The 16,879-nt window shown below is 42.7% G+C and overlaps 1 protein-coding gene across 1 annotated transcript in view; it reads right to left on the bottom strand.

Moving 5' to 3' along the window:
* Positions 1-4,984: 4,984 nt before the first annotated feature.
* The window catches only part of ripk4 (receptor-interacting serine-threonine kinase 4), a 14,091-nt gene continuing 2,196 nt past the window's right edge, over positions 4,985-16,879 (bottom strand). Inside the window, exons 3-10 of the mRNA XM_034890534.1 lie at positions 14,252-14,635; positions 11,867-12,158; positions 10,560-10,708; positions 10,111-10,160; positions 8,939-9,097; positions 7,959-8,074; positions 6,652-6,892; positions 4,985-6,553 (exon numbers count right to left, since the gene is read on the bottom strand). Of these exons, the coding sequence (XP_034746425.1) occupies positions 5,310-6,553; positions 6,652-6,892; positions 7,959-8,074; positions 8,939-9,097; positions 10,111-10,160; positions 10,560-10,708; positions 11,867-12,158; positions 14,252-14,433 (2,433 nt within the window). The 5' untranslated portion in view covers positions 14,434-14,635 and the 3' untranslated portion in view covers positions 4,985-5,309. The remainder of the gene's footprint in view (positions 6,554-6,651; positions 6,893-7,958; positions 8,075-8,938; positions 9,098-10,110; positions 10,161-10,559; positions 10,709-11,866; positions 12,159-14,251; positions 14,636-16,879) is intronic.

The following is a 16,879-nucleotide window of genomic DNA, read 5'->3' as shown; positions in this document are numbered from 1 at the left end:
CCATGCATTTCTTTCAACTCTGCAAGATCTGCAAAGCCCCAGGGAACTGCCATTTAATTTGCATAGCCATAGCCTCTGTAATGGCAGGCTACTGTAGACTACAACGTTATGCATGTGTCAGGGCTGTTTCATCCAGACTGCAGTTTTTCTGGTCAGTTTATCCTGTGTGTATCATGAGCTGTTGTATTTCAAGATGATCTAGCTAACAGATGGTGATGTCAAATAAGGCCACTCTGCATCTTAACACATGCTAGACTGCCACCCTTATGCAGTCAACATGCCACACCCCTCCTTGGGCATACAAGAGCTCTCCTCTGAAGGATTTTTAGCTCATTAAATCTTCAAATTTACTATGACAACCACTCATGATAAACTGTTGTTGATTTAAAAAAGAAAGCAAGAAACACAAATCATCAATGGTTTAGTTTAAAAAAAAGAAAGAAAAGATTAATGTACCCTTTATTAGTCCCACAAGGGGAAAATTACAATTTACACATTGTTATTACACACAATACACACAGGCCTGAACTACACACACGTGCTCAGTACCTATACATGCACTAATGGAGAGATGTCAGCGTGGGGGGGCTGCCAATGAAAAGGGGCCTTGAGCAGTTGGGGGTTTGATGCCTTGCTCAAGAGCACCTTGGCAGTGCCCATGAGGTGAACTGGCACCTCTTCTTCTCTCTTCTTCCCCAACTCCCATTGAGCTACTGCCACCCCCAAAAGGAGGGCATCATAATGCTTCTGTACTATGCTGGAATATGACTCAGGAATAGGACTCAGTAAGGATCCTCCATACAAGCTTACATTGAGTTTGTGCCATCTCCTGGACAAAGAGCAGTAGTACAACAACTACTACCCAAACATGCATTGAAGACCCATTACAATGGTCACAGACACAAAAAAAGGCCTTATGCGGGCTGCCAGAAGTAAGCAGCTATCAAACTGATTCCAGTCCTAATTAAGCTAATGCTAATACATTGCGTTGAGCCCTACTACCATCCAAATAAGCCAAGGGTGCCAATACTGATGTCATCTGGAAACAGATCCAGACCAGGAGGAACACATGTTGACACTGGTTACTGTGTAGTGTTCCCGCTCGCCCTCAGTGTGAGCTTTAACCTTTCTACACTCAGTGAATATGTTAAGACTTAACCTTTTCCAGAATCTACTTATTCCTCCTAATACACTTTGATTATGCAAACAATGTGTGTCCCCTAATAAAAGCCAAATTAACATTTTAGTGATTGTTTAATAAAAAGTAAGGGGCCAGTTCTGTGATGTCTAATATATCACTACATATGTTTTGCATTTTGCACTCAACCCCTTTTATTATAAACTGCTGTTTTGTATTATATTTGTTTCTGTTTCTGTATTTATTGTTTATTTCTTATGCATTTTTAATATATTTGTTTGTTTATGTATGTACCAATCGCCAAGGCAAATTCCATGTAGTTGTACTTACTGTGGCAAAGAACTCCTTTCTGATTCTAATATATCAAAATACAAATTTCCTCTTCTACATCAACTTAAAATATCTTGTGTCTATCATTGAATTACTTTTCATGACATTTTAATGGTGTATCCACCATTTGCTTAGTTAGCCATTAATCATATTATTCATCAATGCAGAGTGCGCCCACATCCATGTTTTCACCCTGACGCTGCATCCACATGTTGCCGCTTGCCTCAGATCTTGTTCAGCGAGTTCTGTGAGGTTAAAATAAGGGGAGAGGTAAAAAAATAAAAATAACAGTGGTGAGTTTAACAGCCTAAAGCAGTCAGTATGAGCTCTATTATCCCAGCAACCAGTCAGAGCGCAGAACAGATGTTTGTTGTTTTCAGATAATCTGCAACTGAAAATTAAAGAACAGGGTTGTGGGGTGATGAAAAAAAATGTATCAGCACTTTTCTGTGAGGTATACTTAGATAGAGATTACAGCCATTAACCCACCTTTTTATTTACTAGATCTTAATAAGATCCTTGCATCATGGAGGCTGTGTTGTTGGTCGCCAGAGAGTGAGGTGTGACTCAGCCAAACTGAAAGTCCCAACCAGAGTCAAACAAAGGAGCAACCAGACACCTCGTGCATGCTCGGCCGTCTCCACTCAACAACAAAAGGGACACTGTTATCATATCAGTTCTTTTTGGCTATGTAGCAGCTGAGTCCAGTATAGTGCTGTGTTGAATGGTAATTTGTGAAAACTATGACATATTGTATCACATCTATCTTTTCAAAGTGTTACCCTAACCGCTAACTTAAATAGAAATACCACAAGGATATACTCTGTTACAAGTAAAAGTGTTATGGTTTAGGTGTTTTGTCTTGTCTTATTCCTGTCTTAATTTCTGGTTTTCTGTCAGGTCATGTGATTATTGTATGGTGGAATGTTTGGTCTTGTATATGTTCTGTTTCCTGTTTTATTGTGATAGTCTTGTTTTCTGTGCTGTCTTGTTTAGTTTTACTTCCTGCCCTTGTGATTGCCCACCTGTTTCCCAGCCTTGTGTCACCCTATCGTGTTAGTTCGTTAACCTTTGTATTTAGTCTTGGTGTTCCCCTTGTTCTGTGTCAGCTCATTATTTCGGTTTGGAGAGTTCCTGTGATTCCTGTTGTCTCTTTCCTCATTTTGGATTGGTTTACCTGCGGTTTTGCTGGACACCTTTTGTTGGCTTGTACGTCATTTTTGTTGATAAAACCTTCAACCTTCAAAGTTCAACTTTGCCAGCTCTCTGCACTTGGGTCCTACATTCCCATCATTCCATACACACCTAACAAAGTCCACAGTCCTCTGAAAATAAAAAGGTTAAAATATTAAAAATAATATTTCTTAAAATGGTCATTGTCAAATCTTAATCTACAAAGAAACCAAAGTTTACAAATGTAGTTGAGTAACAACTACAATTTTTCTGAAATGTAGAGAGTTACTGAATTTAATTGAGTTAAGTCAACAGAACACATTATTTGTCATTGGTCGGATTCTAACCCGGGCCTTTGCAGCAGGACTCAGCCAACGTGGGGCGCACGCTCTTCTCCTGATGTCACCTGAGAACACGGTGTTACTAAACAATGGCATTTCATTTCAGGGACGCTAATTGACTTTTAGTAAATGATACATCAGTATGTCACCTAAACCACGTCCTGGGGTTACTTGTCTTGGGTATGTGACACCAATTAAAGGGTTTCTTCGAATGCACTGGGGACTTGATTCAACAAATGTGTTGCCTGCTTCCTGTTGTTCATTTTAAGTTAAACACCTGTTCTGGCCTGAGGAATATAGATTTGACAGACATATTGGATAGCAGGTTCCACCACACAGCCTAGAGCTTCATTTCAGAGGCAGGACATGCTGCTGAACATGTTGGAGAGTGGGCCCCGGGCGGTTCTCCTTCACACAATGCCCACGATCCGTTTGATGATAGGGAATGACTTCATCCATTGCTCAACAGGGTGTGATGAAGAGGCTCAACTCTGAACTGAAAAGTAAGAAAAGGAAATGACTGTTTATGATTACACTTTAAAGATACATGTGGTCTCCAAATTCCATGAAAATATTTAATAAGAGGAATAATAGCTGTAGCTTCAGCCTATGCCATTTTGGGCTTTAGAAATGATCTTCATGCTAAATTGCATTACTGTAGTTTTTTGTTGGGAGTAATTATTTTTAAACCTTTTTAATTAAACTTAAATTTGATTTCTATTCGTTTATCTCACACTGTAATTATTTACAGGCTGAACACAGAATGAACTTTTCTGTTTGTAGAGTCAGTTTATTTTATTATTTCTTTGTTATATCAAAGTTACTAAAGATGTATTGGAATAAAAGTATAGAGGTGCCCTGGTATGTCACCTGGTTGTCAGTGCGCCCATATACTGTACCAAGGCTAAATCCTTACCAAAGTGGCCCAGGTTCGGATCTGACCCGTGGCCCTTTGCTGCATTTTGTCCCCCCTCTCTCCCCCTTTTTCTGTCTTTAGCTATTCTATCAAATAAAAACCCCAAAAGTAATCTTAAAAAAATTAATTAAACAATACACTATATGCTGATTGAAAAGTGCTTTGAATGATGATGATGACAACTGTACCTGGCTTATTGGAGTAAAAAAAATAGAGAACTGTAGCCCAGGATGAAAAAACCTAATTCTAAATGACACAAACCTAACCTACATAACAGCAGTATTGACAGGAGATGGAAGCTGAGATTAGGCAACAGCACAACCATTGTCCTCCCCGTAGCTGGAGCTGTGACAGATCACCAGGCAACAGGCAGGATACAACAGAGGCCTCAGAGTATCCACGTTTCCTTTTTTTCTGTCTCTCCACAAACACAAGCTATAAAAACAGCACAATAACACCCACCAGCCACCGCACTCACTTTCTCAGATTACAAAAAAGCCAAGCCCTTAAGGCGTCGGGGATGGCATGTTGGTTTTAATGAGCGATGAAAAGTTGAAGTGGTCTAAGGTATTGCAGGTAGAACATCAGCGCCCCTTCTAATTCATCCATCATCTTCCAGCCTGTGATCCCCCTCAGGGTCAGTTCCCATGCTCTGTGCCAAGCTGAGCGTGCGCTGTGGGGTCTGGAGCAGAGACATAATAATAATACTACTACTACAGGTGAGGCTGCAGATGCAGACATGCCGACTGTGCCTGACATCAAGGCAGATAATTCCAGCACACATGCAGGTGGAGCGTTGGCGAGAACAAAGTCTCTGGAACAAGACATTGGTTTAAAGCTTATAAAAAAAAAGCTTTACATTTTTTTCAAGAACCAGTATGACTTTTAGCAACAAAAGATGAAGAAACAGCATTTTCATTCTTAGTGTTCCATCTACATTTAAAATGGAGATGTGAAAAAAGCAACAAGTTCAAACGGAAGAAAAGGTTTTAAATGTTTTAATGGATGATGCAGCACTGATATGTAACAGGTTCAAAGTTGGTTTTAATACAATGGCTTTGATCAGCTACAGCATCCCTTAATAAGGCTCTGTTAAATAGAACTCACAGGCATACCAGCTGCAGTGCGCTATAGTCAAACTTCCCCAACGGACACAGGTTTCCAAATCATATTTCTGATGCTTGTTAAGAAAAAGAATTGTGCATGTTAAGTAAAAAAGTAGAACAAAATTGTGTATTTATACTTTCTATTCACAGTGTACGTATTTACAAGTAAGCTTCTCTAACTATCATTAAAACTCTTTTAAGTTTGTTATGATCCCCTCTCTCTTCTCAACTCTGGGGCACTAGTGAAGTATAAAAATGACATTGGCTTATTGTTCTGTACAGGTTTGGCAGCGTCTTTGCTCTTGTTAGCAGGGAGCTGAGGCACACCGTGCGCTGGGGGACTGTGGGCAGTCATTGTGCTCCGTCAATTTGAGAATTACGACTTTCCTCTGGAGCTGCTTAGCCTCCGGTGGTGCTGGCTGTTCCGCTACTGTTTGCACTGAGCTGTCAGTATCAAAGTCTTGGCAGTCGTGCGGCAGCAGCATAGTGATGGTGTTTGAGTAACCGCCCTGCACTGCCAGGTGTAACGGGCTGAGCCCCTGCTCGTCTAACAGTGCGCCAGCATCTGGACAGTGAAGGAGCAGCTCTTTCAGGACGTCACAGTGTCCGTTCTCTGCTGCCAGGTGGCAGGGGGTGCGTAGGGCCTGGTTAGACCTGTACGGGTCTGCTCCCTCTTCTATTAACATCTTGACTGTGGCCAGGTGGCCTCGCTGGGAGGCTAGGTGGAGAGGAGTGAGTCCCTGGGCGTTCTGTGCGTGAATATCTGCCTTGTGTTTGATCAAGAGGCGAGAGGTGCTGGTGTGACCCGTCTCTGCCGCCACGTGAAGGGGTGCGTTAAACCCAGCAGACCTCATGCGAACATCCGCACCCAGTTCAATCAACATCCGTGCAACTCGGTACTGCCCCCTCTGGGAAGCCAAATGCAGCGGCGTGCGGCCGTCTGTCGTCTGCCCGTCCACGTCGGCACCAGCCTGCTTGACCAGCAGCTTGACGATACCCAGGTGGCCTTGCCAGGCAGCCAAGTGGAGCGCCGTCCAGTTGTCCTTACCCTTGATTTGAACATCAGCGCCTCGGCTCAGCAGCACCCGGATCACGTTCTCCTGGCCATGCTGGCATGCCACATGAGCTGGTGTGCGTCCCTGGCCATCGTTCTCGTTGATGGCCGCTCCCCGGTCCAGCAGCAGGCGTGTCATGGCCTCGTCCCCGTTCTGGGCGGCCCAGTGCAAAGCTGTGTACTGGTCCTCATCCTTGGCATTGACGTTGGTGCTGCGCCGACAAAGCAGAAGTTCTGCCAGGGGCTTCAGGTGCTTTTCTGTGGCCAGGTGCAGTGGTGTGGAGCCACGGGCATTTGCAAGGTTGGGATTGGCATTGTTCAGGAGGAGGAACTTGACAGCCTCTTCATTGGCCAAGGTGATGGCGTGGTGGAGCAGACTACCTCCTCCGTCGAGGAGAAGGTCAACATCCTGAGGCTGGAGGATCTTCATCAGCTTGGCAGTGTCTTTGGTCTTGATGGCCTCACACAGCTTCCGCCTCTGGACCTCAGCAGAATCTGGGAGGGGAGAAGGGAGTCAGGTAATCATGATCATATGGTATTTTTAGGGTTAAATGAATATTAGCTCCAGATGTAGGCCTTAAATCATTTCTCACCACATGTGTTTTCTTTCTCAAAAGACAGCGTGATAGAGTCTTGGGAGGAGAAGGCTGAATCAGCGGAGGAGATGCCAGACAGCCTCTTGCAAGTGTTCTCTTTACTGTGGCTGCTATCCTCCTTCACTCGATCAAAGCTCCTCGAGATCCCAGAATCTACCTGGCTCAGCAGCTCCGACAGGCTGCAATCTTTTTCAGGCAACATGGCTGACTTTGGACGCACCAGTTTGTTGTCTTTAACCTGTAGAGCACAAAGCCAGATAAGCATATTTGGACAAGCAATTACATTTAAACTCAGGCATGTAAGTAGCTGCTGCTCTAATGAAAGCCAATTCCAGTACAATGGCTATTGACTGTTGACATTGTGATAATCTGCTGAACTGTGCCGTTTGAGCCAGTCAAAATCACCTGAATGCATGAGGAAGTTCAAGACAGCTTATCTTCTGTCGCTACAGACAGATATCATTCAGTAACAGCAGTCAGCTCTCATAAGCAAGACTTGCGTTTCAAGTCACGTACACAATTGTGAAATTACACAGAAATATCAAAGCAGCACACAGGCTAAACAATCTGGTCAGTCAACATTCCTTTGTGATGCAACTGTTGTCTATGATAAAACATTTACGCGACATATGACTTAATAAGTCATAATCATGCCTGAAGCAATCTGTAGGTAAGCCTCTGAGTGCCTGGATGTGCAGTTACACATTATGGGGAAATGCAAACAGATTGAAAGCCATAAAGAAGAATGAAAGTCATGTAAAGCAACAAGATATGACATGGATGTTGTTTGTTTCCCTTTGAAATGAAGGTTCACATGATCCACTACGGTATGTTCAATAATCTACCAAAGTAGTTGACAAAAGCTGTTAGGGCTGCATAATGACGGTTTTTTAATCATAGCAAAGAATGATTAAAAAACACTGGGATTCTTGTGTTCATGAAAGAAAATATCAGTTAAAAGCTACATTTTCGAATCTATCTCATTCTTTTTTTAGTGGTTCCTTTTATATTCAAGTCAATGTTCATGTTGTTCAACAAAAGAATGTTGGTAATGACTTCCTATCATTTGTTTTAAATTCAACAAGCTAATTGTTGTACTTTAGCAGAATACTGAAAGCAGCAGAAAGGCAGAACTGAGTACATCTGTTTTATTTAACCCAAGTAATATCGTTAACACGATGGTAACTGCATATTTTTCTCATATCGTGCAGCCCTACACACTATGCCTTCCAGAGAAGCCGACATCATTGAAAGATAGGGCTCCTGTGCCCATACGCAGTTGCTATGGTGATGTCTTGTCTTACCTGGCCGCTGGTGAGTGTGTTAGGGGCCGTGGGCTCGGGCTCTGACGTCGATAAGGTCGGCGTCTTGGGCTCCTCTTGAGGTTTAGAGCACAGCTCCTCAGCTTCAGATGTGATTTCTGTAAGGACGACAGCTCTAGGTCATGTTTCAGCTCTGGTCTCTCACGCTGCTCAGGAAGTACACCAGCACTTAATTATTTAATAATAATGAATCTATGAATTATTACACTTATTATTTAAGATGTTGTGTTGCCTTTACAGTCATACGTCTCCTTTTTTACGTCCTAAGATGCTTCGTTGATCTTATGTTTATGTTTTTATGTTGCTTGTAGAATGTATTTTTCTGTTATATGTTTGTGTTGTGAAACAACAGATTGTAGCAATATGATCAAGATGCTACAATATCTAATTAATACCAATGAAAACTCTTAAAACTGACCACTATAAAATCTCAAAACCAACAAATAAATAAAATAACACATAGGTCTTCACTAATACAGGCTGCGCAAATTGTACAATTATTTTTACATCTTGTTCATCAGTGGGATTGTTGCTGGATCAGAGCTTTTTTAAGATTAAGAGATTTTTTTAAATTGTTTTAGAGAAGGTACAATATACAGTGCAACATTACAATGTCAATCATAACAAGACATCTTTCTGAAATCTGTTTTCATGTTGTTTGGTTTTACACCATGGAAATAAAAAACATTCTGTAAAAATATCTAAAAGCAAAAATCCTCTCAGACACTGGTCCCTGGGAGGAAAACTCCGTGGTCTAATGAGTGTCTGTTTAGGGACCCTTCATGAAAAAAGGTTTGGAAACTATTATGGAATACAAAAGGGAAGGAATGCTTAAAGAGGTCAACTTGGGTTCTCCTCACATTGTTTAGTTAGAGGGACATGGGCACTTGTGTTTCATTTTGATTCACTTGTTACCGTGATAGAAGAAGGCTGACGTGTTGTAATAGAGAGGCACAATTTACCCTGGAAGCTGGGTCTGGCATCAGGGTTTGTTGTCCAGCAGCGCTGCATGAGGCCCAGGAACCCTGTACAGGCTGAAGGTCGACAGCGGGGCACAGCGCCCAGGTCTGGACGCACCCCCTTCACCACTTTCACCATGATCTGAAGGATATTATTCTCACCTAGGGGAAAAGACAATCAGACACTTCAGTTTCATCACTAAATACATAATTATACATCAATAAAACACATTTTAGTTTCAACTGTTGTAGGGCACATAAACCTGATTTGAAGCCTGATTTTCTGATGAGAACACATGGTTTGAAGACAAATACAAAAGACCTTTAGTGCGAACAAGCTGCAATATATGACAACGTGATCTAAAGTGTTAGTAGGAGCCAGGGGCTATATAGATTATGTACAGCTTAATCACCATGTTCCCATGTGCTCAGATAAGAGTGTGTGGGTTGTTGTTTCCCATGGGTGCCAAAGGTAAAAGCTCTGCTCCGGCCTTTTTCTATCGGACTGTGGGATCAGCCGAGCCAATGATTCAGAACAAACAGGCAGAAGCCTTAATCACAGCTACTTCGCCTCCTACTGTAACCGTAATACCCTTTGCAGGTGGAAGAGGAAGAAGGGAAGGGTTGGTAACCAGGTCAATTGTCACATTTTAATTATGTCTGGATCAACACAGGCGGGGCCAGTGCCAACCTGGAAACCCTCATCTACACTGCTCTTCAATTGGAGCCAAATTCCTTGAAGTGACTTGCTACCTGATACGCCTGGGAGAAATTACACTCTACATGCTTGCTTAGGAATTCACAGAGTAAACACACATGCACGCGCACACACACACACACACACACACACACACACACACACACACACACACACACACACACACACACACACACACACACACACACACACACACACACACACACACACACAAAGTAGAAACAGTTTAGTGTGGCAGGGCACCTTTAACATTCTCAAAAAGTCATAAAATGATCATATTTATCCATCATAATTATCAAGTATCATCATTTGGATTTAACATCAGTATTTACATTTTTAGCATTCCTAACTTTTTGGGATTTTCTTAGCAGGAATGGCTTTCAAGAAATCTAGTTTCCCATCAGCCTTAGGGGGAATCCTCACTGCTTTCATGCATTAATGGTACTATAAGTCTCACCTTGGTAGGGTTTCTTCTGCGTGAGAATCCCCCAGATGACAATGGAGAAACTGGAATACAGGCAAAATTAAATTAAGAGATGTCAGTACAAAGACAATGTCAAACACCATGTTAACGAGAAATTAACACGTTTTCATTTATATCGTCCCCTGCCACACTCGTAGTGTATAAACCATTACTGTCAGAGTGTCAAAATAATTCAATAGGAGTGTGGTTATGGCTATATTTACCCCTTTAAACTGACACTTTGTTGACACCTATACTCTTTCTATCGTTAAACATGGTAGAACTCTTTTTCTACCAAATCCATCTCCTTGATGGGATTCATTGCAGTGCGTCAGACCTTTGTATACAGTCTATGAGTCAGACCTTGAAGGGAAAAGGAGGCAGACAGACGGCAAACAGCTAAAGTACATTGACACATACAGGTTGCTGCTGAAAAATCCAACCTGTATACGTCATGCTTGGTGTCCGACACTCTGTCCTTCTCAATGATGCTCTCGGGTGGCAGGTAGGCAATAGTGCCGCAGAAGCCGTCTCTACTGATGTCATCGGCCCGTGACAGGCCGTTCCACCGGGCCAGGCCAAAATCAGATATCTGAAACATGGAGAGATCTGATAAGACCCTCAAACAGAGCAGCCCAGCTCCCGTTCTCATGAAGCACCGTACACATTGATGACTAAACTTTGCCTGCTGAGTGCTAAGCTCCTTTTATGTGCACTCAGTGGTATGATGAGGGCAACACGGCCATGTCCCAGCCTGTAGGAGAGGAGAGGCCCTTTACGCTTGTGTTGAACGGTACACACCCACGCTCTTTCAATGGACACACGTTCACAGAGGGAGCTTTAACAGCTGCTGAATCAATCCTGTCGGGACAGGCCCGGGTGAGGTGTTTACATCCATGTATTACACTCCAGAAAATGACAGTTCCCACCCATTACTCTCAGTACAGTTGAGCTTTTTAGAGGTTGGACAGAGGCTGAAAGACAACGGTCTGCCCAGAGCGTGAATAGCAAAAAGCATAGGATGAAAGGGAAAAGCAAATCACCTTGTGGCTATAATTTCTTCTAAAACCATAAAAACTGACTGGCTTCGAAGCAAAGCAGCTGTGATTGGACTTCTTCCAGCAAGAAAAACATGAAATCATTACACCTCGGGAGCTCTGTTAACTTATGGTTTCAATGAAGTAACTGATGATGATTGTTCACGATGATTGATTCTTTTACATGTTGTTACTGCAATGGAAACCTCGGATGGCAGCTGTTCTTCTACGTTTTATTAACAACCAAAAGGGCATTTCTTTACATATCTTACTCAACATTGTCATGACAACAAAACCATTTAGATCACATTAAAAAAAATGTGTGCACAGTACAAGCTGAAACTCGCATTTTTAACTCAATGCAAGCAACAACAAAAAAGAAGACCCTTGTTTGAGAGACTCTGGAGGCCATTTAACCAGTTTATAAAAGAAGGAGACGTAGGAGAGCTTCTCCGGGGGGGACGGGACAGAAGGGCTAAGGACTGAGGCATGTTTCGGAAGGTGATAGCTGGGGGGGGGCATTGTTCTGTACACATCATACTGTCATATAATTAGCTTTTTCTTTTTTAAGCTCTTAGAGTGTAACAGATGCTGAGAGAGAAGTTTTGTTGTGTACTACCTGTGGGTGCATAAAAATCCATAAAAAAATTGTAAAATAAATAAAAAGCCCCCTAAGAGGCCCTACGGGTGCCACGTTGTGCTAAACTCTCTACCTTGACATGGTAGTGAGCATCCAGCAGGATGTTGGCCGGCTTCAGGTCCAGGTGGAGGAGCGGTGGCTTCATGCAGTGCAGGAAGTTCATTCCCACCGCGGTCTCGTGGATGATGCGGAAGCGGAGCTCCCAGGGCAGCAGCTCAGTTGCCAGCAGGGTCTCCAGGGAGCCCGTCTCCATGTACTCCATGACCAGGCCCTGGGGGTCCCCACAGATCCCATACACAGGCAGGATGTAGCGGAACTTGGCCGCCTCCATCTTTTTGGCCTCCTCCAGCAGCTCTGAACGCTCCCTGTGATAAAAAGAAAAAGACCTTATATTTGATTGGCTTCAGTGAGCCAGGCTCTTCTGCTGGGGAGACTTAACAATTTAGGAAGCCCAGACTAACTGCAGCTCAAGTGAAATCAAACACAGTTTTCAAAGTATTTAGGTTAGCTTGTTTTGACGTATCCGTCCACATCCATTGGCTGACAAGAATTTATCAAATCCACCTTCTTATAAAACATTAACCTAAGGATGCTAAGGTCATGCTGAGCTCACTGAGCTGTGATTTTTGGCATCACTTTAGTCCTCATCCAAATTCCAGCATGTCATTCTCATGGAGCCCCCAGCTATGCAAAATATTTACCAGCATTAGAGGCTGTGAAAGTGTGACCTCTGCAGACCTCGATTAATTTACCACTGTTCTAACCGAGTATGTGGCTGGTGCACTTAACTGCCCAGAGGTTCTAGAAGGCCTTGAGGACATTCCAGCCCAGGAGAGCAGAGCCCTGTAGGCTTAAACAGAGATCTTGTTCTCTGTTGCATAACCTTTGCCCAGCTCTCTTTATCAGTGCTCTGGCCCTGCTTCCATACCTCAAACATAAGTGTGCAGGTCATTCATGACCCCAGCGTTCATATCTCCAGCAAAGGTTCCTTTAAAAATACAAACGCTTAATGAGGACAGATGAGAGAAAGATAAATCACTAATAGTTTTATTCGCAGGAATGTGCTTCACAGGCAGAACTAGGGGAGCTGGCCGGGGAAAGAAGAGCCTCCCACGACCCCTAAGAGTCTAATATGTGCAAAGTGGATCATGTTACTAAAAGAGTCATGTTCGTTAGGAGGGAGCATGGCTATAATCTTCCTTTATTCATCAGTACAAGTGAAGGGGGCACAAGCCCCCAAATCCGCCAGGCAGGGATAATCAAACATGACATGCGAGAATGGGCAAGCACTTGTCTGCTATAAATCCTTCATGTAATCCAAAGTGCTCATCAGCAGCTCCCTTAAAATCACACGTTGTCCCTGCTTTAACAGAGAGGCCCAGTAAGACCGGTTTTACAGCTTCTCCCATTGTCTGTGCCACACAGCGGCCGCCTGCAACCGGCAGACAAAGGTGGCTTTGAGTCCCTGTTGCTGGATGCTATGCGTGGGTCAATGAAGGCAACAGTCAAATGACTGTTTATGCACTCTGCAGATGTTTGGAGATGATAAGATCTTTGGTTCAGGTTCAGTGGATGCTTTAAGTTCACTACAGGATCTGAGAAGATTCAAACACGGAAGGTTTTTTGTGAGGTAATATTCGTGATATGTGTACAGCCCGCATTTGTGTGTGTACACAGAGCCCAGAAGAATTTGATACCAGTCTCTTACACAAACTGTTACAAAAAATATGTGTCAGAGATCCATACAGAGCTAAAATAATGTCCATGAGGTTTGTGCAAAGCATCTCTGTTGATTATTAGGGAAATAAGTGGTGAACCTTTAATGTTTTTGTTTGAATTCAATTGTAATTGTAATTTATTGATTTGAACAGGGACAGTGCACAAAAAACATTAGTAGATGTCTTGTGCCAGGTTGAAGCTAATGCTAATTTCCGCCCGTGGTCCCTGGGCAGGTAGATGGAACAATAATTCAACAGCTATGGCCCTAAGCAATGTGGACTTACTTTTGTCACAGGGGATGAAGCAACATGTCAGTGGTCCCTGCAACACAGCTTACCAGTGGAAAAACTTTTCGATAACTTAACAATATGTAAAGGTGGCCTCTTGTTTGCTGCATGTGTGCCCAGACTAGCAGTGAGTGAGTGAGTCACACTTTTCCAGGTACTCACCTTTCAAGGACTTTGAGGCACTGGGTGACTTTTCCCCAGCAGTCATAATCTAAGCCCCTATCTGTCCACTATATCCATAAACAGATCATCAAGTGATAAACCTAACAGACAAGAGCTGGGTAAAGACAGGTTTATACATCCCGTAGGACCAAATACAGAAGTAAAGAAATATCTAAAGTAGGTCAGAGCTTCTACAGGAACGTTGCTTTATACTAAACTTCATATGACTTTACATGTAGGTTATCAGTTTGAAGATAGTCCATGCAAGTGGCTCAACAGCTGTAACTTACTTATCATCCATATGAAGGCAGGGAGGGCACTTGATAGCCAGACATGTTTTCCACTGTACGTGCCGGACTTTGTATACTTGTCCAAATCCACCTGAGCCTATTTTCTCCCAGCTGCCAAACTCAGAGGAATCAAAGGTCCTTAACAGCCCCATATTCCCATGTGGAGAATCCGGGACATTCATATCCGTGTTGAGGAACCCACCAGCAGGGTAAACTCCTTTTTCAGTCGTCTCCAAGGCCCAATCTGGGCAAGTGAACAGACACACTGAACTGGCTGCCTATGTGAGCTCTTCCTTGTTTTTCCCCTTGTCAAGCTCAGTGGGGCCCCTCCTTCTCTTCAGGTGAAAAGAGGGGTTGGGCCTGCTGCTGTGACACCACTTCCTGCTTTTGAAACACAGGGAAGAGAAGGAAAGATTTGACAAAACATGCCACAAGGCAATACATTGCAACAATGTCCAGTTGTTTCCAGAGGCCTTACAGTCCCAAGCTTTCTGTCATGAAAAGCAGAGAATAAAGTTGGTTTGTAGAACACTGTCTAATTAAAGCCCCCTGAGGTGAGAACAGGGCCTGTATCTTCAAAGCTGGGTTATGGGATATTTACCAGCTGCTTTGGGAATGTGTGGACTCATCTTCTTAGCAGAGGGGATTCATAGCTGTGAATTGTCATTACGTCAAATCTTTCCGGCAACATTACATTTCATGATTTGTTTTAGTTCAGGTTCAGAAAGAGGAGAGCTGCCACAGAGCTGCGCCCTCTGGTGGAAGACTGGAACTTATTCCTTTTTTTAATTCACAAAGCTTGTAGTTAAGGTTACTCTGTTTTATAAGCTGACATAAATACACACAATCCATAGACTCATGAATAGGACATCAGCTGTCAAAATTAAGCCTTAATACCTGTCAGAAAATGTTACTCATACCTTTTAAAGATCATTACCTAGGCCTCTTAGCCTTAGGGACTGTACAGAAATAATGGGGTGGGAAGCAGGGTTGAATCTTATATTTGACCTCTTTATTTGACATCTTTTTAAAATAAATTCCACTGTTTGTTTCTAGGCCTGAGTTCCTATTTTATTCAGCTGGACCTGGCAACATATTCTGACTGAAAGTAGAGAACATCATCTACGTACAAATTGGGGCTTTTGGGTCCCCTGATGCTCTGAGGCATAACCTCCTCTTACCCTGTGTCTTTTCTGGACATAAAAGACAATAAGATATGATTGAATGCATCTCTACAAAGATAATTATTTCATCTTTAGTGCTTTCTGATAATCAGGAACCAAAAGCTTGCCTCTCTATTTACCTCACACGACACATGATCTCATGACACCAGCCTCCTCCACCCAGCTGCCCAGATTTAGCAGAAAACTGGAAGGACCAGGTAACCCTGAGTGTAAATATGTCATCAGACAATAAGCAGATCTTATTAGTTTGTGAGGAACTAGGCTTCATTTCAGGCTGCTGGCTCTTGTCACTGCAGCACAGATCAGTGTTTGTCCCCCCGAGGCTGCTGGCTGACACGTGATCCCCACCCCCCCTTGTGTAAATGTGTCTTCAGGGGCGGCATCACATTTCTTAATCATTAGCATGAAAGAGGAGCTTTTGTTGGTGTGTTACTTAAATCAGCTGATCGAAGACATTCAAATAGATCAGGACCATCCACTTTCCCTCTTTGTTTTGAGTTTTACTCGTCTGACAGCAACAGCGAACCCTAGGTGAAGGTTTGTGGCTAAATATTAATCAAACTAACTGATACATCAGTCAAATCAAATAACCACAACCGTCTCTTATACAGTGAGTCTCAGCTTGTAGCAGCATGCAGCTCAGGTATGTGCTGGCTTATTATTCCAACTCCACCCCCTTTCCAGTGAATTGTGTTCTTCCCATCATTCACTCTGTTCCCTCAGGGCTTGTTGTAAGCACATGGCCATTCAAATTATTATAATAATTCCACTGCTGATGTTCAGTAAATGTAAAGCGTGATGGTTGATTACGAATGTACAACTGATACTGTAAGGGGAGGAAAGGCTTTTGTCCTAAATTTCAATAATCTCATTTCGAAGGCCTGGTTTGATTTTCACTGTTTGAGAGTATTGGTTAGTTTTAGTAGGAAAATAAATATTAAGTAATCCATTTAAAGTCATTTTGAATATTTAAAAATATTAACACTTACATTTTATCCTCTGTGTGCTGCTCTAGCAGATGTTGCTAGACTTTAACGACATCTACTGGACGTTTCTTATAAAAGCGGTTAGCTTTGTGATTAAAAGTCCCATGACATGGTGCTCATCTTTTATATAGACCTTAGTGGTCCGCTAATACTGTATCTGAAGTCTCTTTATATAGACCTTAGTGGTCCCTAATACTGGATCTGAAGTGTCTTTTATTAAGACCTTATTGGTCCCCTAATACTGGATCTGAAGTCTCTTTATTTAGACCTTAGTGGTCCCTAACACTGTATCTGAAGTCTCTTTTATATAGTCCTTAGTGGTCCCTAATACTGTATCTGAAGTCTCTTTTATATAGACCTTATTGGTCCCCTAATACTGGATCTGAAGTCTCTTTATTTAGACCTTAGTGGTCCCTAATACTGTATCTGAAGTCTCTTTATATAGACCTTAGTGGTCC

This window comes from Etheostoma cragini, chromosome 13, assembly GCF_013103735.1.
Source record: "Etheostoma cragini isolate CJK2018 chromosome 13, CSU_Ecrag_1.0, whole genome shotgun sequence".
Classification (NCBI taxonomy): Eukaryota; Metazoa; Chordata; class Actinopteri; order Perciformes; family Percidae; genus Etheostoma; species Etheostoma cragini.
Note: the sequence above shows the minus strand (reverse complement) of the source record. Positions and strands in the feature narration are given on the sequence as shown.